The 24,559-nt window shown below is 37.6% G+C and overlaps 1 protein-coding gene across 2 annotated transcripts in view; it reads left to right on the forward strand.

Moving 5' to 3' along the window:
* baiap3 (BAI1 associated protein 3) overlaps positions 1-24,559 on the forward strand; it is a 66,892-nt gene that overhangs the window by 37,774 nt on the left and 4,559 nt on the right. The window contains exons 11-33 of one of the 2 annotated variants that reach the window (XM_039687858.2): positions 66-171; positions 272-379; positions 1,968-2,060; positions 2,143-2,246; positions 2,420-2,537; positions 6,082-6,206; positions 6,578-6,668; positions 10,505-10,561; positions 10,952-11,049; positions 11,481-11,532; positions 11,647-11,798; positions 11,983-12,106; positions 13,525-13,668; positions 13,819-13,917; positions 14,203-14,418; positions 15,869-15,937; positions 16,028-16,107; positions 16,291-16,399; positions 17,785-17,856; positions 17,937-18,020; positions 18,685-18,805; positions 19,979-20,102; positions 20,191-20,396. In XM_039687858.2, coding sequence (XP_039543792.2) covers positions 66-171; positions 272-379; positions 1,968-2,060; positions 2,143-2,246; positions 2,420-2,537; positions 6,082-6,206; positions 6,578-6,668; positions 10,505-10,561; positions 10,952-11,049; positions 11,481-11,532; positions 11,647-11,798; positions 11,983-12,106; positions 13,525-13,668; positions 13,819-13,917; positions 14,203-14,418; positions 15,869-15,937; positions 16,028-16,107; positions 16,291-16,399; positions 17,785-17,856; positions 17,937-18,020; positions 18,685-18,805; positions 19,979-20,102; positions 20,191-20,396 — 2,552 coding nt within the window. The remainder of the gene's footprint in view (positions 1-65; positions 172-271; positions 380-1,967; positions 2,061-2,142; positions 2,247-2,419; positions 2,538-6,081; positions 6,207-6,577; positions 6,669-10,504; positions 10,562-10,951; positions 11,050-11,480; positions 11,533-11,646; positions 11,799-11,982; positions 12,107-13,524; positions 13,669-13,818; positions 13,918-14,202; positions 14,419-15,868; positions 15,938-16,027; positions 16,108-16,290; positions 16,400-17,784; positions 17,857-17,936; positions 18,021-18,684; positions 18,806-19,978; positions 20,103-20,190; positions 20,397-24,559) is intronic. The other variant, XM_089128754.1, reaches the window with a different exon arrangement.

Below are 24,559 nucleotides of genomic sequence, written 5' to 3' on the forward strand. Positions count from 1 at the left end.
CTTGGCAAATGCTTGTTAAAATGCATGCCGAACGTATGACTCAAACTGTTGCATCATGATTTTAGATATTTCAAGCAAATTGCCAAATCCGTGAGGTCTAATGGGGCCGCTGCATCAGGAAGTGAGGAGAATGCGGATGATTTCCTTGGTTGCATCAACATCCCGTTGAATGTGAGCTCTAATTCTGCACATTTAAGTTGTTATAACAGCCAGGCAACTTATTGAGTTTGTCACTGTATCTATTTTTGTGCCACTTTTTGTCTCATACCAGGAGATCCCGGTCGTTGGTTATGATAAATGGTTTAAGTTGGAGCCCAGATCCAGCGCCTCTAAAGTTCAGGGAGAATGTCACCTGATTCTTCGCCTCTTCACCACTCAGGTACTCACCTTGGATCTAGCAGCACTCAGCGACTTACTTAAAGGGATAGTTCGTATTTCAAGTACTAGGATGAGAACGCGTTGGTATTTCAAGTACTACATGAATTCTATGCATCTGTGGAACACAAACATTGAATGTTGAAGAATGTGCTGGCTTCGCTTTTCCATCTATTCGATGAGGATCCATGCTGTTGAGCTTCAATTGTAATTTTGGAACTCGAAAGCCCAGTTTCCCATTTAATTGTATTTAAAGGCGTCATGAACTGGCTTTTTAAATTGTATTATATTGTTGTCTGAGGTCATCTTATGACGCTCGCTTGGTTTTTGCGTTCAAAACATCAAAATGAATAAGTAATAGGCTATTTTCTACCCTAGTTTTGAGCCTAGCTCAAAAACACTTGGTTTTTATGGGCGTCTCGCACTGAAAACTTGGAAGTAAACGCCCACTGCTGTGAGTGGATAACAGTTTTGCATGTTATAATGAGTTTCAACTCACTCTTCAATGCACATGGGGGAATAGGCGGGGCTAAATCGGCCGTGTTGAAGTAGGCGTTGATCTTCTTCTGCGGGGGTGGTGTTTTATCCTCTTTGAGTTCATAGTTCCCCACTTTGAAAAACAAGTCGTTTACTGAGCCTGGTGTCAATAAAAGCTTTTATTGGACTAACAAGGACGTTTTCAGTTCTGAAACTTACAGGATATTCTTATAATATGATGACCTCTTAGATGTCGAAAGGTAAATTTGATTTCTCAGTTCATCACCCCTTTAAAGAAGAGCAGCTACTGTTCTGAAGTTTGGGAATTAAAAAGAAATTCATTAATTTATTTTTGCAAGGATGAATTAATTTGATCAAAAGTGTCAATAAATTAAGAAGATTTCTATTCCAAATAAATGCTGTTTCTATTCATCAAAGAATCCTGAAAGAAATGTATCACGGTTTCCACCAAAAAATATGAATCAGCATAACTGTACAACATTTATAATCATAATACATGTTTCTTGAGCACCAAATCAGCATATTAGAATGATTTCTGAAGGATCACGTGACATGCTGAAAATTCGTTTTTATAATATATTCAAATACAAAAGTTATTTTAAATTGCAATTATATTTTACAACATTACTGTATTTTTTTTACTGTATTTTATTAACTATAACGATAAAGAGACAGATCTAAAACTCCTTCTAAATATAAAAGAATAGCAATCCACACCACAACTATAACAATAACGGCACAGAGACATTATATCATTGGAATCACTTTCAGATTTTTTCTTTCCTGCTGATGAACAATAAAAGAACATTGACAGCTTATAAGAGCATTTAAAGCAGCAGACGACAAAACTGCAGCTTGCGTTTAAAATAAACCGAGCGCTACCGTCAGCTGCTGTGGATGCTATATAATTACATTTCTCTTTATACTTATTGTTTTTGGTGTGAATGGGCCTTTACCGACCCCAAACTTTTGAAAGGTGCTGCACATTCTAATGCATGTTGGTTTAGAATGACAGTATATCGAGTAAATAACAGAATTTCATGAATAATCATCTTTATAATATGTATTCCTCACTCTTTTTTTCTGCTCAATAGAGAGACACAGCACTGAGTAAAATGGCCTCCAATGTAACCATTCACAAGAAGATGTTGAGCCAGATTCTGGACTATGAACACAATCAAATTCAGGTTCACTTTTTTGTATAACATTGCCTGGCATTCATCTCCCTCAAGCTTATAGCTTGTCATGAATAATCCATTTTAATTGCAGAAAGAGCCTTATAACTGGAATGGACAAGTGTGCGCGGCTGCATGGACCGTGCTGTCCCATCATGCAGTGCAGGCTGACCTGTCCCCTCTGCAACAGGCCGTCATGTGCGTATTAAACATCAAACCTGTATATCTCGCCACGCAGTCGGCGTGTTTATTGACAGGATGAGCACTACAGCATGAAAACAGCAAATGCTTATTATAACACCAAGGCCCATCCTGCCAACAGTGAGACTGACACTAGTGTGTAAAACGGATGTTTTTGCATGTGTTTGCAGCCGTTGGCAGTGTTACAGCAGCCATCACCGCTCTCAGAGGATGAGCTACGCTCTGCTTCTCAGGCTGCTGAAAACCATGGAGGCAGAGTGGGAGGATACCGCTGTGCAAGGGGAGCTGGTGGGTCTTTACAACAGCTCGCTGACCCTGAACGTCTGGGAAACATCCATGTGCTTTAACACAGTGTCTGCACTCTTTTGAGTTTTACACTTCAGGGGCGAATTCACTCTGCTGCTGCTGTGCAATTAAAGCATTTTCCTAATCGGGATTTTTTTCCAGTGAAATGCAAACTTTTGTAAAAAAAATTTACACTTACTTAAGAAGCAAATTTGCATGATATCAGGATTTATTGGATTTATAGATTTTAGACTTTTAGTTTATTTAGATGAATAATATATTGAGCCATATTTAACGATCTGAAACGCAAGTTTTAAGTGCGAAGCGCAAGTAACTTTGTGGGCGGGTTTTTGGCGCTGTTGCTATTTTACCGGTAGGATAATTACTCTTAAAGCATTTTCCTAATCGGGATTTTTTCCAGTGAAATGCAAACTTTTGTAGAAAACATTTACACTTACTTAAGAAGCAAATTCGCACGATATCAGGATTTATTGGATTTATAGATTTTAGACTTTTAGTTTATTTAGATGAATAATATATTGAGCCATATTTAACGATCTGAAACGCAAGTATGAAGTGCGAAGCGCAAGTAACTTTGTGGGCGGGTCTTTGGCGCTGTTGCTATTTTACCGGCGGGATAATTACTCTTAAAGCATTTTCCTAATCGGGATTTTTTCCAGTGAAATGCAATCTTTTGTAGAAAAAAATTAGGTAACACTTTATAATAACTACACGCTAATAATCATTAGTTAAGCATGAGTAAACCATTAATTCATCATTCATAAAGCATTAATAGACATTAATAAGCAGTTCATAAATACAGCTATAAATGCTTTCTTCTTGATTTAAAAGCATATATATAATTTGTTTAATAATTGTATTTTCATCCTTTATTAATGATCAATTTATCACTTCTAAATGAAGAATTGAATTTTTTATTAATCAGTTATTTAAGAGTTTTCAGTGGTTCATACGATTACTTAGAGCGAGTAAGAAAATGATTAATAAACTATTTAAATGTACATTCATACATATTATTATTCAGACATATAGTGATGGTAACTTAATGTGTTAATAAATGCTTTATTAACATGTATTAATGCTGTAATTAAGGGTTAATTTGGGTAGTTATAAAGCATTTAGTAATGGTCAGTTGACTATGTTCGTGAGCTCATCTAGTGAGGACTAGTCATGCCTTGTAAAGCATTTTTAAAGGCTGTTAAATATTTCTATGTTCTGTATCACTGCGTTGTGTTTGTTACATTTTACTGTTTAGAAGATTGACGAGTCTTTAAATCACCTTTATAAATGCTTTACAAAGCATGAATAGTCCTCACTTTAGATTAGCTCACAAAAATAGTTAACTAACCACTACTAAATGCTTTATAACTACCTGTATTTACTACATTTACTTACACTTTCTAAGTGATCTTATGAATGACTGACAACTCTTAAACAACTGGTTTGTAAATAATGCTATACTTCGTTTAGAACTTATTAATTGATCATTAACAAAGTATGAAAATACAATCATTAAACGCATTATAGATATGCTTATAAATCAAGAAAAAACATGTATAGCTGTATTTATAAACTGCATATTAATGTCTATTAATGTTTTATAAATGATGAATTAACTGTTTACTCATGCTCAACTAATGATTAATAGTGTGCAGTTATTATAAAGTGTTACCAAAAATTACACTTACTTAAGAAGCAAATTTGCACGATATCAGGATTTATTGGATTTATAGATTTTAGACTTTTAGTTTATTTAGATGAATAATATATTGAGCCATATTTAACGATCTGAAACGCAAGTATCAAGTGCGAACCGCAAGTAACTTTGTGGGCGGGTCTTTGGCACTGTTGCTATTTTACCGGCGGGATAAATGACTCTTGAGCCTGATGCAAGTTTAAAAGGGGTTGGTCTGAAGTAGCTTCATTATTCATAGGTGTGGTTTGGGGGTGACGAGAAACAAACCAATTAGAGCATCATATCACATTCCCTTTAGGAGCGTGATGAACGAGGTGCACTTGTTCCATGGTGCGATTTAACAGCGCATTTACCAGGTGCGCTTCACAAGTGCTTCGTCAGGGCCGTAAAAGAAAGAGAAGTGACATTGGGGATGGGACAAACCCATCCAAATTAGCTTCAGTTAAACATGCTTATAATAATTTTGGTAAATGTGTAATCTTTATGCCTATTTTTCCCATCGTCATGATCACAACAATGATTTCCCTCGTGTTTTAATATTTTTCCATATAATAATGTATCATTTGCAAAAAGTAAAATGCATCTGTGCAGATGAGAGAATCATCTACAGTGTATGCACATTGTTCTCTGTATTATGGCCAAGTATTATGTATTATGAGCGCTTAAAGTAGCATCTGAATGTATGCGCACCGCGCCACTGACTGACTTTAGACTAGTTTTTTTGTTTTTTTTTCTGGTCAGTGGCGCAATTGTTTTCTGTAACTGCAAAATAGCAGGGATTGTTTGCGCTGAAACACGCCTCCTTTTTGTGCCGGCCCGCCCAGAAAGCGCAAATTCATTCCCTAGTTTACTGGCGAGCGTCTGTGGAGGGAAAAAGCCAGCTTTGCGCGGGTGCAAAATTGGAGTGATAAATGCGTCAAAGTCATTTGCGCCGGTTGCAAGATAGAGCCCAATGACTTCACAAATCCCGGAAAATAACGTGTTGGCATCCAAACAAGTAATTTGTTGTAGTTCTTGGTCTCAGTGGTCATCAACGTCCATTAAGTGCATATTTACATAGAAAAACAATGGAAAATCAGCGCAGTTCAAAAATGTGACTTATGTGTAAAAAAACACCTAAGAAGGTTATAGTATTGTAAACAGTTGCACCACTTTTGCTCTAAGTATTTCAGGACAAACACCCGCGTCTGCAATAACCACCCGTAATCCACTTTTAATGAGGCCAATTATGCAGTGCATATTTATATAAAGTCAGAATGTAACATAATTAGCTATTGTGACGTATATTTGAGTGAAACTGATTTGACAAATGAAAAATAAATAAGGCTAGACTATCCATCGGTTGTCGATTGGATGGAGGCAAGTCTGAATGTGAGCTAGTCGGTTGTAATAATGGACTAAATGATTGGAGAAGTCCTCCGGACATCACCAGAGTAAAGTCTGCCACTTCACTGAAAGACTTTGATTGAAAAATGTAAGCTTATGAATTTGTCACTTTAAGACCACATACAGTACATTTATAAAATATATTGGGTTTATTTCCTTTTCATGTCAAGGTGCATTGTCAATGGCTACTAGGCTTATTATACTCATTTAACATTTTGCTAATACCACTCGCAAAAAGTGCCACATTCCCCACAGACTGTGCGCTAATTTAATGTGTCGTTCCTTTAGCGAATCGGATGCTGAAACAACGTAGTCAGCCTGTGCAAATAAACGCTGCTATGAGCAGGTGTCATTAATATGTTGTGAATCCCCCCCTAAGGCTTTAGCTTGGAACTAATTAATTTCATCTGACTCATTTCTGTAATTGTGTGTTTCTGAGTGCAGGAGAGTCTTTTGGCAGAGAGCTTCAGACTTTACTGTGATTACTGCCTGTCTCAAATGAAGAGTATGCGTCAAGTATTCCCCTGCAACAATTCGGCTGCCATCATACGCTGTGAACTTATGCTGAGGTAAACTTACACACACACGCACACAGGCTACAAAGACTCATGAGCTCACAGACCGGCATTCATACGGTCGATTTTCTGGCCGAAGGACCAAAATAAATCTATTTATATTCAGATATTTCCACCATCAATTGCAGCAGCCGTGTGTGCAAGCTCATGGTGATCTGCCCTTTCAGACTCTGTGTAGATCTGTATAGCGGGACTCACGAAAATGGATTTCCTGTGAGCTTTTTGCTACTACAATGTAGTACAGTACTCTAAGCTCAGAGAGACACCAACACACAGACATACTGTATGAACAATGCATGCAGTTTCCAGATAGCGCCGTTGAAACTGTTTCTTTGGATATTGATCCTTGTGTATGTGTGCTTTAGGAGCATTGGTCACATGCAGTCAATGGCAGCCTTCAGAGCAGTGTGTTCAAACCGCAATGAACTGCACTTGGAAATAGCAACAGTTATAAAGGTAAGTATGGTGTTCCAGATCAACAGTGAGACATACAGTGGTCCTGAAGGGTATTTGGACACACTTGCCAAAAAATGTACACTGCAAGGATGCATTTAATTAAAAAAAAAATCTGTGCTATTTCAAATTACTTTTCCACTAAAACATTAAGCAGTACAACTGTTTTAAGTGTTGATAATAATAAGAAATGTTTCTTGAGCAGCAAATCAGATCATATTAAAATGATTTCTGAAGGATCATGTAACACTGATTGGAGTAATGATGCTGAAAATTCAGCTTTGTCATCACGGGTATAAATAATTTTTTAAAAATACATTCAAGTAGAAAACTATGGAAGCTTGTTTCCGCCATAGAATGAAAAATATAAAAGGTAATTGCGACTTTACATCTCGCAATTCTGACTTTATATCACACAATTCTTTTTTTATCAAACAATTCTGACTTTATATCTCACAATTCTGACTTTATATCACGCAATTGCGACTTTATATCTCGCAATTCTGACTTTATATCTCGCAATTCTTTTTTTATCACACAATTCTGACTTTATATCTCACAATTCTGACTTTATATCTCACAATTCTGACTTTATATCACACAATTCTTTTTTTATCACACAATTCTGACTTTATATCTCACAATTCTGACTTTATATCTCGCAATTCTGACTTTATATCTCACAATTCTGACTTTATATCTCGCAATTCTGACTTTATATCACACAATTCTTTTTTTATCACACAATTCTGACTTTATATCTCACAATTCTGACTTTATATCTCGCAATTCTGACTTTATATCTCACAATTCTGACTTTATATCTCACAATTCTGACTTTATATCACGCAATTGCGACTTTATATCTCGCAATTCTGACTTTATATCACACAATTCTTTTTTTATCACGCAATTCTGACTTTATGTCTCACAATTCTGACTTTGTCACGCAATTCTTTTTTATCACGCAATTCTGACTTTATATCACGCAATTCTGACTTTATATCTCGCAATTCTGACTTTATATCACGCAATTCTGACTTTATATCTCGCAATTCTGACTTTATATCTCACAATTCTGACTTTATCACACAATTCTGACTTTATATCACGCAATTCTTTTTTATCTCACAATTCTGACTTTATATCTCGCAATTCTGACTTTATATCACGCAATTCTGACTTTATATCTCACAATTCTGACTTTGTCACGCAATTCTTTTTTATCACGCAATTCTGACTTTATATCTCACAATTCTGACTTTATATCTCACAATTCTGACTTTATATCTCGCAATTCTGACTTTATATCTCACAATTCTGACTTTATATCTCGCAATTCTGACTTTATATCACACAATTCTTTTTTTATCACACAATTCTGACTTTATATCTCACAATTCTGACTTTATATCTCACAATTCTGACTTTATATCACACAATTCTTTTTTTATCACGCAATTCTGACTTTATGTCTCACAATTCTGACTTTGTCACGCAATTCTTTTTTATCACGCAATTCTGACTTTATATCTCGCAATTCTGACTTTATATCACGCAATTCTGACTTTATATCTCGCAATTCTGACTTTATATCTCACAATTCTGACTTTATCACACAATTCTGACTTTATATCACGCAATTCTTTTTTATCTCACAATTCTGACTTTATATCTCGCAATTCTGACTTTATATCACGCAATTCTGACTTTATATCTCACAATTCTGACTTTATGTCACACAATTCTGACTTTATATCACGCAATTCTGACTTTATATCTCGCAATTCTTTTTTTATCACACAATTCTGACTTTATATCTCGCAATTCTGACTTTATATCTCACAATTCTGACTTTATATCACGCAATTCTGACTTTATATCTCACAATTCTGACTTTGTCACGCAATTCTTTTTTATCACGCAATTCTGACTTTATATCTCGCAATTCTGACTTTATATCTCGCAATTCTGACTTTATATCACGCAATTCTTTTTTTATCACACAATTCTGACTTTATATCTCACAATTCTGACTTTATATCTCGCAATTCTTTTTTTATCACAATTCTGACTTTATATCACGCAATTCTGACTTTATATCTCACAATTCTGACTTTATGTCACACAATTCTGACTTTATATCACGCAATTCTGACTTTATATCTCGCAATTCTTTTTTTATCACACAATTCTGACTTTATATCTCACAATTCTGACTTTATATCTCGCAATTCTGACTTTATATCTCGCAATTCTGACTTTATATCACGCAATTCTTTTTTTATCACACAATTCTGACTTTATATCTCACAATTCTGACTTTATATCTCGCAATTCTTTTTTTATCACAATTCTGACTTTATATCACGCAATTCTGACTTTATATCTCACAATTCTGACTTTATGTCACACAATTCTGACTTTATATCACGCAATTCTGACTTTATATCTCGCAATTCTTTTTTTATCACACAATTCTGACTTTATATCACGCAATTCTGACTTTATATCTCGCAATTCTGACTTTATATCTCACAATTCTGACTTTATATCACGCAATTCTGACTTTATATCTCACAATTCTGACTTTGTCACGCAATTCTTTTTTATCACGCAATTCTGACTTTATATCTCGCAATTCTGACTTTATATCTCGCAATTCTGACTTTATATCACGCAATTCTTTTTTTATCACACAATTCTGACTTTATATCACGCAATTCTGACTTTATATCTCGCAATTCTGACTTTATATCTCGCAATTCTGACTTTATATCATGCAATTCTGACTTTATATCTCGCAATTCTGACTTTATATCACGCAATTCTTTTTTTATCACACAATTCTGACTTTATATCACGCAATTCTGACTTTATATCTCGCAATTCTGACTTTATATCTCACAATTCTAACTTTATATCACGCAATTCTGATTTTATAACATGTAATTGCGACTTTATATCACGCAATTCTGACTTTATATCTCACAATTCTGACTTTATATCACGCAATTCTGATTTTATAACATGTATTTGCGACTTTATATCACTCAATTTTGACTTTATATCTCGCAATTCTGAGAAAGAAAGTCAGAATTGCGAGATAGAAACTCGCGATTGTGAGAAAAAAGTCAGAATTGTGAGATAAAAAGTCACAATTATTTATTTTATTTTTTATTCAGTGGAGGAAAAAAGCTTCCATTGAAAACAGGTATTTTAAATTGTATAAATATCTCACTCTATATATAATATTACTCTTTTGCTGTACTTTTGTTTTAAATAAACACAGCCTTGGCGAGCAGAAGAGACATTTGTAAAAACAAACAGTAATGTACAGTATGTCTCTGCAATATATTACAAAACATTAAACCAAATGACACTTTATTTTCAAGTACACTTTTCAAACTACATTTAGCAATGAAAAAAATAAGTTTGTTTGGTTTCAATTAAATAAGTTAATACATAGTTCAAAATGAAGACAATTGTTTTGTGACACTTTGTGAGATGTAAATGTGATGAAGTCCACCTGTGGTAGATCTAGGACACTTTTGTAAACTAGAGAGGAACTGACTTCACACATCTACTACTCATCCTAAGACCACATGTTAAAGATCACTGCAAAAGTGGCATAAAAAATGGAAGATCGTTCTGAGAAAAGCCCAAGCGGATATTTTATATCTAATGCAGTGACATTACGAAATTTCGACAGTAAGTGTCCAAATATTTTTGGCGCCACTGCATACAGTTATTTTAAAAATTATATTTTATTTTATTGTACATTGTATTGATTTTTACTATTTGTAATTTTTGCTTTCTTTGCTTGTTCCTGAATTTAGAAAGGCACAGTTGAGTGGTATGAAGGAATAATATCAAACATTAAACCAGACGAAGGAGTAAGTATTCATTTTTTTTAACAATTGCAATTTGGAATATATGTCCAAAAATATATAATCAAACATACTTCCATTCATTTAGCTACAACAAAACATAAATAGTTACCTATTTTCAATGGTCCTCTACATAGCATACACGCATTTGGCAGAGGTTTTCTTCCAAAGCCTTTTACGTTATTGTACATTTTATAATTTCACGCATTCTCTGGAAATCAAGTGTAGCCACAGAAGGAATGCTACAGGGATAGTTTATATAGTAGTGTATTATATCTGAACAAACATACGGCTGTGGATAGAGCTCCTGTAGTTTCTTTATTGGCCATAACTGAGCAAGATAGCATTGGTCGATTTCTGTGAGCCGATGTATTTGTTTTCTGCACATCTCTACAGACTTTAGAGGAGCAGCTGAGGCGTCTGGTTGTGGTGGTGGATGCAGTATGTGATGATGTGCAGAGAGGACAAAATGTCTACAACAAGCTTTATTACAGGTAACTTTTGTAGAACTTTGTATAAAGGTGAAGTGTGTAATTTCAGAATTGCAAAAATAATGACTGTTTTCAAACATGTTTCCAGAATAACGCACGCACACATGCACACACATCCCATCTACAACAGATAGTCCCGTCCCAAACTCACGCCATTGGTTGAGTCAGTGTTTTTTCTGTGTTGGGCTGGTCAGGCAATATTTTGATTGCACCACACCGCCATATTGTTTACACTTCGGAAATTCAACCTACAAATAGGTTTATTTCTGTCTCTGCAAATTAAGCTGAGATAGAAGAAATTAATTTTACAGTGAAAAAAAAGCACAATTCAGCTTTAATGAGTTTGATTGGGACAAACAACAATGAAATTGAGCATTAAAAACAAAACAAAACAAAAAATCCAGAAACTACATGTGTTTTGTCTGGTCTTTCAGCTCTGTGAAGGTTGACTTCTTCAGCATCTCCTACCGGCAGTTAGAGAAGCTTGTAAGTTTGAACGCCCCTGGGAACACTTATAGATCTGCGTTAAAAATAAGTCTTGCCTCGATAAACAGGAGCTAGGTGATAGAGAGAGGCTTTAATGTTGTGCGGTGTCTCTAGGTGGCAGATGACGTCAATGTGGCAATGGAGCGAGTGTGTGGGAACCTGGAGCAAGAGAGTTTTCGGTTCACCCAAACCATGGGAGAGACCCTTTTTGAGCTCTTCATGTCTCTGAAGTCCCTCAAACGCTTCAGGGAGTACCTGCCTCTCAAGTTAGTCATTGTGTTGCCCTTCATTCATCTGCATGAGTGCTAATTTATCACCTACAGTAGGCTATTATGTAAAGAGTGACTCACATTGAGAGAGTGAGTGAATGTACATGAGGATTAATAGATTATCCACTCTTGAGTGATTATGAGTATGGCCAAATAACTGGTGATTCACATTTCTTTTCAGAGACACTAAGATGTTTGCTCTGACTGGATTTCACAATTGGTTTAAGACCTCCATTCACAAATGGCTGCAGATTGTACATGAAAGATCCACTGACAGGATCCGCAAAGCTGTGGAAATGGATCAGGTGAGCAAGGATAAAGCATTTCAGTGTTATAGCATGTATTATACCTACCAATACGATGCATGGCCAACCAATAAGTTTGTCAATGGCAATGTCAGAAAGAATAGATTCAATGGCCTGGGCCCATGGGGCGCACAATAATGTGGAAACTGTTATAGGCTGAGTCATTGTAAAGCTATATCTGAAGCGAATTGTCTAGAGTTCCATAGGTTATGGAGGATGAGGCGTTGAGTGACATCATGACAAGCCAAGACATGTGCAATGGTTTCCATCCATGTCAGTGAGTCATTGTAAAACCCATTTCTACTTTAAAGACAGCAGGTCTTTAAATAGTTTGGTGCAGAATTTACTTGAAACCTATTTCCTCTCAGAAATTGCTTGTACATTTTTCAAATATTTACAAAGAAATGGCAAGTAATATATTGAATTAAAATTTTCATTGTGAAGAAGACTGAAATACTTTTTCCTCGTAAAACGTACTCCAATAATAGTAATAAAGAAATATTTTTTACATTGTACATTGTACACCTTCATAACCATGACATGACATATGTCTTGAATATGAAGTAGGGTTTATGCATGTTTATGACAACTGTCTTTCGCTCAGTTATGACATTTTAATGCAAATATGACATTGTTTGAGATGTCTTCATTATGACACCTTGACATAAACCAATACATCATAACCTGTCAGTGTCTTTGTCATGAAAACTTGACATTAAATGAAGTTAAACTGTCATGTGGTTGGCTTTGCCATTGGCTGTCATGAGGCCATAATAACTGTGTCATGAATATTTTTCGTGACCTCAACAACTAGAGTGATCCTAATTGAATTTATCATTAAAAAGTGATAATGGCTTCATGACAGCCAATGTCAAAACCAACCACCTGTCAGTTTAGTGTAATGTTAACCAATAAAGCTAAGTTTGATAATTAATCTGCTATATCATGTTTATGACAGGTTGTGTTGTCTTAGTAATCTCAGACATCTCAAACAATGTCATATTTGCATGAAAATGTCATAACTGAGCGAATGACACGTATAAAACCTCCTTCATATTCATAACATGTGTCATGTCATGATCATGAAGGTGTCATGTTAGTCTTATGCACACCCCTTCAAGTAAAGTGTTACCATCGGTTCATATTGACTTTGATTTCACTTTGATTTTAGCCTCTTTAAGTCAGAACAATTGGTTACACTTGATTTAGAGTTGTCCTTGTTACAGTGTATTTATGTATTCTAGGGTTAGGGTTTGGTTCAGTGATTTACTACTACTGTGGTAAGTACAGGCAATGTGTGAAAAGGACACTGTGAAATAAAGCGTTAGTGAAAAATCAAGTTAACATACCCTCATTGAAAGTGTGTTAGTGAGTGTTTGTTGGCTGCATAACGTGACGTGTGTATTTTAATGGTACAGCTGGAGCTGATTCAGAGTCAGACGAAACACAGCTCCTCGGCGGTGGACGTTACAACATGCTTCAGCCAGGTGCGGGAGTTCTGGGCCCAGCTGGCGTGGCCCGATTCAGCGGGGGCCTTCATTTTCATCACACGGCTGACGGACGTGAGCACCACTGATCTCTAAGCTCCACTTAAGCTTGCACAGCTGGAGAGCGGCGGTCAAAAACTCTGAAAATAAAAAAGCTTGTCCGTAATGGAAAGGAGAATTGATGGTTTCACTCACATAACGCAATTCTTTCTTGATGTTTGGCAGAATTTCTGCAGCGAGGCGGTGTGTTACGCCGAGCTGATCAAGCGCAAGATTGAGAGGGGCCAGCTGGGACAGGACCACAACAAGAGTTTCATCGTGCAGGTACCGCTTCTGGGCGATGGAGGGTTGGCTTTAATTACGAGCGAAGTAAATGTCAGTGTTGAGTGCTTCTCCCTGACAACACTGACGTCTCAGCGCTGCGCCTGTGTCATAGTGTGTCAGACCGCGTTAGCGCCCCCTTTTCATTCCGCACTATATGCTCTCTCTCTCCCTCCACCCCATTTAGACCTCCTTGCTTTCTTCCTTTTTGTTCTATCCACTTTTTACCTCTCCTTTCCTCATTTCCAATCTCCCTTCCTCCTCTTCCTGGCTGCTGCTTTGGCGCAGGTTTGTGTGGCTCTGAATAGCACGGAGCTTGTGCGTGTGTACCTGGGAGGTCTGCCACGGGAGCTGGACTGGCGGGGGGTAGAACAGGCCATGGGGGAGTCGTGCGGCTTGGAAGGGAAGGAGCAGGTCAACAAGTCCCTGAATGGGCAGCTCTACAATGCTGATATCGACCTGCAGAGGGAGGCCAAGCGTCTAATCACACATCTTACTGATAGGGTAATGGCATACATCCAAGAGCACAGGTCTACTACTAAGAGACTTGATTATATCAACAGCTTCAGTGTTATGAATTTGGTGACATAAAAGCAAGCTATGTTAACGCCGATGCATACTGCGCATGGATATTGTTTTCTGAAAAATTAGATTTCTGCAAACGGCCAATCTGGGGTGCGTTACACAACGAGCTAAAAGACTTAGGACCAGATTTACTAACCATGACACTTAAAATTATGTTTAAGGTGTCATGTTAGTCTTATGCACACCCCTTCAAGTAAAGTGTTACCTAGAATGAACGATTTCTTCCGCATTTGTTAAAGGACAACTCCGGCGCAAAATGAACCTTTGGTCTAATTACACATTGCTACCTAGTCAACCGTTATCTGAGATTTGTTTTCATGATTGCCGAATGTAAATAGTTTTATCTCTAAAAACAGTTTAGCCTATAACGCTAGTACAATGCTAGTATAGGGCATAGAGTAATGACAAATAAAAATCGCTTGTTATTACCACTAACAAGGCTCAAAATAGCCCCACACAAACACGACAGCATAATAAGGGTCCCTACATTCAAACCGAAGCATTGAGAACTTTGTCAGTGTCCATACAGTTTAATAAGAAGATATTTTATACACACAGTCAACTTCGCGAATACAGGAAGAAGCCATCTTTGAAAAATAGTCTCCATCAGTCGATCTACGAACGCCGATCCATGTGGACTGGTGAGATGTGAATAAGGTGATAAGGTGAGCGCGAACAGTAGGCTACGTGTACATATTGAAGAGAAGAAAACGATTCGTGTTTGTGTTTCTTCTGGAAACAACGGACCATATGAGATTCTGCACAGTTCAGCGCACATGGATCGGCGTTCGTAGATCGACTGGTAGAGACTATATTTCAAAGATGGCTTCTTCCTGTATTCGCGAAGTTGACTGTGTGTATAAAATATCTTCTTATTAAACTGTATGGACACTGACAAAGTTCTCAATGCTTCAGTTTGAATGTAGGGACCCTTATTATGCTGTCGTGTTACTGTGGGGCTATTTTGAGCCTTGTTAGTGGTAATAACAAGCGATTTTTATTTGTCATTACTCTATGCCCTATATACTAGCATTGTACTAGCGTTATAGGCTAAACTGTTTTTAGAGATAAAACTATTTATATTCGGCAATCATGAAAACAAATCTCAGATAACGGTTGACTAGGTAGCAATGTGTAATTAGACCAAAGGTTCATTTTGCGCCGGCGTTGTCCTTTAATCTTTGTTAACGATAATTTCAACACTCACTAATACTTTATTAAAATCTTGTCATTATTAGTTAATGCACTGTGAAATATCATGAATAAACAATGAACAGCTATATTTGTATTTACTAACGTTAACAAAGATGAACAAAAACAGTTACAAAATGGTTAGTTCGTGTTAGTTACCAATCTTTATCCTTCACAGATGCTTTCTGAACTCAGGAGATGCATTCAACACATCAGCTTATCTCCAGACTCTATTAACAATGACGAGGCAAGAACATTTAATGATTTAATGTTAGCATAATTTGGCTATGGTCTAATGTGTTTTTCATCATATGTCCTCTCTGATAATCTGCTCCAGGCTGTGGCTCCTTTGATGAAGTACCTAGATGACACTCTAGTCATCCTCAATGAGTCATTGGTTAAAGAGAATCTAACAAGGTAATTACTTTCGTCATTTAGTGAGAACAGCGATGGTACTGAAGCGATAACAGTAATGTAACAGTAATGGCACATAGATTTACCATTGGAAGCATGTTTTCCAAGTAAATTGGGCACTAGTGGCAATTGACTGTGTGTGAAGGAGGTCACTGTGTCCATGAGCGTGATCCTTCTGTACCCTAGGGTTCTGCAGAGTCTATGGGAGCTGCTCCTGCGGATGATCCTGGACACGGTGGCGGAAAACAGGGGTGTCCAGGTGGAATTCTTCTCACGTTTCCAGTACACTGTAGAGGTCAGTACGGATGAGTCAACATGAATATCAAGTCCATTTCAAGGAAAGTCAGTTCATGGGGAAAAACTGCTTGCCAAACTCACATTTCAATAACATATTTCAAATAAAATATGACACAGCCTGTTTAAAAAATGATATTTCGTGTGTTTAAAAATGGTTTAAAAGCATTTCAGGTTGGTCCAGTCAATGCACATGTGCCGAGTGCACATCTGGACACTGGAACTGGAGTTTCTAACGGCAGCTGGAGTGGTGCAAATACTAGTTGAAGACAGGACGTATTCTGCCCTAAAGTGCTTTGCAGTTTCTCCCATTCATAATATGAGTGAACCATCCAGAGGTGCGTTTCCCGAAAGCATCGTTTAGCAAACTATGGTCGCAAGTTCCGTCATTACCAATAGAGTTCAATGGGAATTGCGACCAACTTACGAGCATAGTTGGCTAACGATGCTTTCGGGAAACGCACCCCTGGTTTGGTATCACATCTAGAGCTATTGTCTTATTCCTAATGCCCATTTCCCCAGATAGGTTTCTGGTGCTCAACCTGTATACATTCCACATGTTCCCACCAAAGAAAAGGGGGTTCAAGGCCAGCTAAACTGGCTATTCAATGGCTAAAAAAATATGTGATCTCAAACCACTATTACCGTCATAGTCATATGTTGGATAACACAAAACAAATCTAAACTCTGTAACTCCAATGTAATTGCCCACTGTGTCGAAGCAACACTTCCAAAAATGATTATAAATTCTATTCATTATATATTTGCATAAAAGCAGCTCATAAAAAAGGCTGAATCAGGTACTTTGAGATGTTAATATGTTCACAAAACTTGTAATACAGGATTACACAACATGACTTTTGAAAGTTTATTTTAAAACACTAGGCACCATAGACTTGCCGACTTTTCAAATGTTATGCTTTTTAAATGCTCAAATTATCAGACATATTTGATATCTTCTGACTGGAGGAAATTAATTTATAAAATCTGTTTTGAGAGAGGTCTGCAGGTCCCTTGGTTGAGTTCCTGCACTACATTAGCTTCTCCACATTAACTTCTCGTCCATTTTCTCGGAACTAAAGTTTTGGTAGGAACAAAAGTTCACATGTTTCTCTGGAATCAGCCAGCGTGAAGGACGTCTATATTCCGATTGGTTGCTTTGCCGCTGCTTGCCGCTGAAACGCGTCACAGCTCATTACCATAAAGTTGAGCTTCTTTCAACTTTCTGATTGACGCTCAAACGCCCAAAACGCGACGCCGATGGATTTGACGTTCCTTGCAGCTGAGGAAAGCCAGCTTCCATTGAAAATGAATGACTTCCGGCCGCTTTGAAAGCTCAAGTCGGCTGCGGTGTGAACGTTCAGTAACAGGTTCTTTTTCGTGCAGACGCTGGTGCGGTTCTTCCAAGCTGATGGAGAAGGGCTGCTCTTGGAAGACCTTAAGAGTGGAGATTATAAGGTATTCTCACCTTCAACCAATGTGGCTGGCCAAATTAATTAAGCATGGCTTCATCTTCCTTCCCTCTTCCTTCCCATTAGGGCCTGGACGACGAGCTGCGTCTGAACAAATGCTCCTCCTTTGAGCTGATCGAACAGTATTTCCTGGAGAAAATCTCCCAGCAGGTGGGTAGGAGTCTTGCTGGGCTACCGCAGCTTTTAGCTCCAGCCCTGCTGAGAGAGGAGGTGTTGATTAGGAGCTAAGACATCACGAATACTATTCCTTCCTCTGATGATTAAAAGTTTACATCAGTCATTTCCTCTTTGACTAAGCATTCTTTGCACTCTGTAAGATTTCACAGTCTCTGACTGTGTCTCAAATCCCGCTAAGCTGACTTGCTGTCTAATGCCTACGGGGGCAGATGTCTACATAACTAGTTCTAAAACCAAACCTCAAAAATGTCTGATCTGAAAAGACAGCAACATTACAAAGTTATTTTTATGTGAGCAGCATTTTCTAGCAAGCTTTACTTCATCAATAGTAGGCCTAGATAAAATGCATTCAAATATTCCATGCCTGGAATAGCTTATCCATGATCACTTTACACAAGGGGTTGCTTCAAATATTGGTCATAGAGTGGTGGACGAATCTCAGAAAGTAGCATCAATTCACTGACAATGCTAGGTTGTAAACAAAAAATTATATATCACTAGCTTGTGTCACTAAAATCAGTTGTAGAGTCTCAACCTTGGCTAATGTGTAATTAGTTCTAAACTAGAAACCAATTTTATATTTATTACTGCTGTGATGTAGACAGAAATCTTGAACAAATTCCCATTTGCTTTACAGAGAATCTTAAAGCACAGTCGCTTTGGACGTATCAGCGTGAAGTGTTACTATGATGCCCCTGAGCAAAGACTCACTGTTGAGATACTGCATGCTGCTGATCTCATTGCCCTGGATGCCAATGGTAAACACCAATTACACCAATTTTCGAGCACCCAAACACACACAAATTGGGTTTCCATTTTTTTTTGGGGGGGGCCTTCCATAGATATAATAGTTTTTATACTGTACAAAACTATTTGAGGTTCGGTTTTTTAGGGGGTTGAACTAAGAGGCCTAAACTACCAATCACGTAAAACCTGCATTTTTACATGTTAAAAAAACAACAGTATCTAATATGATTTTTAAGCTGTTTTCCTTATGGAGACCAAACATTTCTACATATTTTTGTTCCCACAATGTAGGGAATACCTGACCTCATATATAGTAGCGGCCAATAGCGATGTCCGGAGGGGATATTTGCACAATATTTGTCATGTATATGTCATAAACATGATATAGCAGATTAATTATCAAACTTAAGAAACCAATTAGCTTTATGGGTTACGTTACTTTAAATTGCCATGTGGTTCGTTTTGACATTGGCTGTCATGAGGTCAAGAAAAAATATTCATGACACAGTTATAATGGCCTCATGACAGCCAATGTCAAAACCAACCACCTGGAAGGTTTGTTGTAATGTTAACCAATAAAGGTGGTTAGGTGGTTTCTTAAGTGTGATCATTAATCTGTTTATGACATGATTACGACAGGTTGTGTTGTCTTAGTAATGTTAAGTTGTCATTACTAAGACACTGACAGTTTATGATGTATTGGTTTATGTCATAACAAAGACATCTCAAACAATGTCATATTTACATTGACACTTAATGACAGTTGTCACAAACATGTCATGATTATGAAGGTGTCATGTCAGTCTTATGCACACTCCTTCAAGTAAAGTGTTACCGGTGTGGTGACATCAATGTTATTCACCTATCATTTCCCTCTGATTTTAGGGATAAATTATGGGTAGGGATAGGGTTAAGAATATTTTTTTTCAGACAGAAATGTTGTACATGTCTTGCTTGGCAAAATCACAGTGACCCTTCTTTACATCATCTTACGTATTTTTACCATTTGTAGCCAGTTATACATCACAGAGATGGTGTTGCCTATAAAGTACTGAAGGTTTTCCTAAAGCTTTGCCACTATTCCTTAGCTTCCATGCAGGCACTGGTATTTCCTTCCAAATCTAGTTACTTGCTTAAATTTTCTGTTGTTTATTGGATTCGTCTCCTAATTCCTGCTTCCCTAGGCCTCAGCGACCCGTTTGTCATCGTGGAGCTGTGTCCTCACCATCTGTTCCCCATGGCTCGGAGTCAGCGTACCCAAGTGAAGCTCAAAACCCTGCACCCTGTTTTTGACGAGCTTTTTTACTTGTGAGTACCACAACAACTGCTCACCTGAACGCTTGCTATTAAATTTGAGTCCTCAAACTGCATTTTGATTCCATTTGCTCCATCACAGCCATGTCAGCCCTGAGCAGTACAGGCACAGGTGTGCCTGTCTGACCTTCACTGTGATGGACTATGATTGGTTGTCCACTAATGATTTCGCTGGCGAGGCTGTGGCCCCATTGAGTGACTTCTGTTGGCCAGGCAGGCCGAGTGCCACACCTGCTGGAAAGACCCTTCAACCTGTCATCCTGCACTTGTCCCGCCAAAAACCAAGCGGTATGATAATCTCTCAGACCTTATTAACCCCCTGGGGACCAAAAACGCGTCCCCGCATTTTAATCTTTTTTTTTTTTTCACATAGCTGCAACATAGACGTAAAATACTCCGTCATTGATGGTCATATAAAATCAATTAGGGCTGGGCGATATATCGAGTTTGTACGATGTATCGTTATATTTTTTGAAACGATATGGAATGAGGCAATACCGTTTATATCGATACAGTAGTTTGATATGAGCACATCTGAAAAATAGCGGAGGTTGCAGTGTGAGCTGCTGCAGTGAAAGTAGCTAGGCTACGTAGTACAATTTGTCCTAAACATGACACAAGCTTATATTAATTGCGTCAAAATCACTTTGATATAGTTAACAAGTTTAAGGCAGCTTGCCGCCCTGTCAAATGCTCTGACAGACACTGTTGCTGACTGACAGATATACTTGCGCTGTTTAATGCGTTTGAGATGTGGTGCTTTCCTCAGTGCTCAACTTATATTTCACAGGTATATTCTCCATCTGTAAATGTTAGAAAGTAAAGCAAATATGTCCATTTCACAACAAATATGTCCATGTCAGAAGAGGACGAGTTTCTGCAAGTGAATCTCCGCTAAAATTCATGCTTCCTTGAACGAGCGCCGGCGCGCGCATGCGCGTGAATAGTACTACGTAGTACGCAATAATTCTGACTAAAATAAACATATTGCTAAAATATTTGTTGTTGGAGAAAATAAATGTGCCATATGTGGAATTTTAAACCTACAAGTATATATTTTTAATGAAAGTGAAAGTAATTATAATGGGGTAATCAAATGCAGGCTAATATAATAGTTTGTGCTTTTGTTTTTATTTTCATTTTTAGTTTAGCCTTTAGTCAATATAAAAACAAAAGCTTTTTGCACATAATATATTGCATAGCCTATATTATATTTGTTTCCATATCCTTCAATATCAACATTGTTTGTAGGATATCATTGGGCCGAATGTGAATATATATATATATATATATATATATATTTTTTTTTTTTTTAAATATAAAGATTTTCTTTATCTAAATAGAAAACGTAGAAAGTACCGAGATATATATCGTATATCGCCATTTGACCAAAAAATATCGAGATATGATTTTTTGGCCATATCGCCCAGCCCTAAAATCAATACATGATGATAAACCTCTTTTTTGTGTACGCTCTTATTAACATCAAAACCTTGTTGTTTTGTGTCCGAAAAATAAACTGTAACTCAGTAAATACTTGTCACAGAGACATGAAAGATTTCTCTTTATGAAGATGAAATTCTCTTCTTTAAAGTGAAGTAATTTATATTAAAAAGCAACTATTCTCAGTTGATGCAATCTGTATGAAAGGAGAGAGATGTCAGTCTTTTTCCTTTCACCTAATGGGCTATATGCACGCATAAATTTTGCATTTGACGCAAGGATGCTCGTCCATTTCCGGTTGGGGAGATTTAAAGCGGAGGAAAACCGAGGAAAACGGGATTATGGCAGAGTCTTCAAAATTTACTGTCCTCCAGTCTTTGAAACGAAACGTACATACGTTTAGATGTAATTTTATATATAGTTATGTTTATTTAATATAATTTTAAAAAGAAGCATAAACACAACGAGGGGTGTCTGTTTTGTCTGTTTTTGTGACTAACGTTTCTTTAGTATAACCATGGAGTATAAAATTCAATATAAATCTCAATAAAGATAGAGATCCAGCGCTCCTCTTTAATGGTATACCTTCAAGTTCCTTCCCATGAGTTCGCAATTACGTCGTGATCACAGCAGTCAAGTGATTTTGGTCTGAATAAAATTTAAATCCTGACTGACACGGAAAGCGTTTCTGCTACTGCTATGAACTGCAATTGCTGCATAATTGACACTTTTCTTTGGATTTTACCTTTCTTGTCGTGCTGTTTGTCTCGCAAACCTTTTAGCTATAAACCAGCAAACGGTTGCACTTTATTTTGCATGTTTACTTATAGAGTACTTACCTTAGACATTACTGGGTAATATAAGGTAACTACAGGGGTTAAGGTAAGGTTTAGGAGTAGGTTCAGGTTAAGTACCTACAGTATAGTTATTACCCAGTTTTTGTAATCACTGTATAAGTACATCGTACCCACATGAGGAACAGGATTGGAAAACAAAGTGCTAACCAACTTTATCAATACACGAAAAGCACACAAACTAAACTATACAGTCACAATTAGCCTTTCGCCGAGCCCCGCCCCCCTTAGTTACTGCTGCTACCTCCGTCAAACAAATGGTCAAACACGGGCAGCGCGACAGGTATTCCCGTGCGTGTCAGTGACCTTTTTTGGAGCAATACCTCCGCGATATCAAGCAAGATCGAAGCAAAAGGGGTTACGGTATGCGGTGGAGGGATTTATTCCAAATATAAAATTAAGAAATGAATGAGACACGACTTTGATGCTAATGCTTACCAGTCTCAAGAAAAATCAGAAAAACCCCATGACCATGCTAAGTTACCTCAAATGCAACCAGCACAGCCTTGAAGATTTTATAAACTGGTTCAGTGGCTAATTGTTTGGAGTTCGAAATATATAACTTGCGCTGCATATTTATTCATTTTGCCTCCGATACAGGAGTAGCACGTTCGCTTTAACAAGCAGGTTGTTCATTACCACAGCAACCGATTGCGTGTCATGCTCATGCTGAAAAAAAAAGTAAAACTAGTTTAAAAAGTAACTAACGTTATGCATAAGAGACGGAAAGAGGCAGAGAACCATACGTTATTTAAGGTCATTTCTATTCGTTACGATATTGATATATGAACTGATGTTGTCATGTAAGCTTCATGCTTTCCCCGTTGCGAACGTCCTCTAAACTGTAGTCTACGGTGTTGCACTGCTAACTTAGCTGACTGCTGCTCATTTTCCCAGAGAATATCATGGTATGTTAACAACAACCCTTTAGAAAATGTACAGTAAGTCCTTTGTGGATCCTCTTGATCTGCTTTCTCCGTGCTTCTTTGACTAATCTCAGTCGCACGCACGCTGCACGCGAGACGAGTTAACCATGTTCGACACATTTAACTGGAATTGGGGCGTCCACACTGTTTAATACATCTTAGGCACCGCTCGCGTTGTGTTTTGGGCTTTGGAAAGGGAAAAAACACAACTTCTCCAGACAATCTCTCGGGGTATCATCTGTCCGATTTACTAACGCCGTGGGCGCACCGCTTACTGTTTGACGGAACAGCTCACACAGTAACGGTTGCTATGATGTGTGATTGGACAATGGCCATTTTGTGGGAGGGGCCGGCGAAAGGTCAATTATGTTCACAATTCTCAATAACAGATCATTTCTACACTTATTCTTGAATTCTTGAACTTTGAAAGTCAGCCTTTGAAGAAAATCCCAAGTTCGCATACATATCTTGTAAAAACAATCGTAGAACAGTTTCTACTATGTAGAAACAGGTTTGAGCCCAATTTACTGAGTTTTACAGTAAATTTGACATTTTATGTCAAGATTTCAGAGAGAAAAAGAAGTAGTGTACTGGTTGGATTTCATTGTTTTGTCAGCATCGCTTGGTGTTTAGTATCTGTTGCAGCCTGTCCTCTTGAAAAGATTTCCAATTACATGTGTCATTCCCTTTCGAGAGGGTCTGCCACCTCAACATAGGCGCCGATTTATGTTTTCCTCCGTGGGTGCTCATGGGCGCACGCCCTTTAAAAAAAAAAAAAAAAAAAGTAGTCAAAAAATGCTTGCATTTCAGAACCTTGGGAAATGGACAGCAGCCGACACGAACACACACTATTTACTTGATAATAAAGCCGTAAGGCTATCTTTCAACTCAGGACAGCGCCACTTTTCACAAAAAGGCTATAGACAGGATTGGAGATGAAAAGTTTAACTAACCGCGATCAGCTTCGTGGGAAATTATGAATCAATGTCACACAAATCTGTCCATTTCATTCTCACTCTGAAATCTGATTCTAATTATCAAACGCGCACGTACACACGCACGTCACTGTATAGTGGGTAATGAAGCGGGAATCTGCAGAATCACACTAAAGAGGCGTTTTCACCCGAGAAACGCTGTGATTGGTGGATACAGGATATGGAGCAGGCGACTGACAGCGAGATATCAAATCACAGTGTGACAGACGGGTCAGACGCTTCAAATAGCACCA

This window comes from Pimephales promelas, chromosome 3 (assembly GCF_988280905.1).
Source record: "Pimephales promelas chromosome 3, fPimPro1.hap1.1, whole genome shotgun sequence".
In the NCBI taxonomy this organism is placed as follows: domain Eukaryota; kingdom Metazoa; phylum Chordata; class Actinopteri; order Cypriniformes; family Leuciscidae; genus Pimephales; species Pimephales promelas.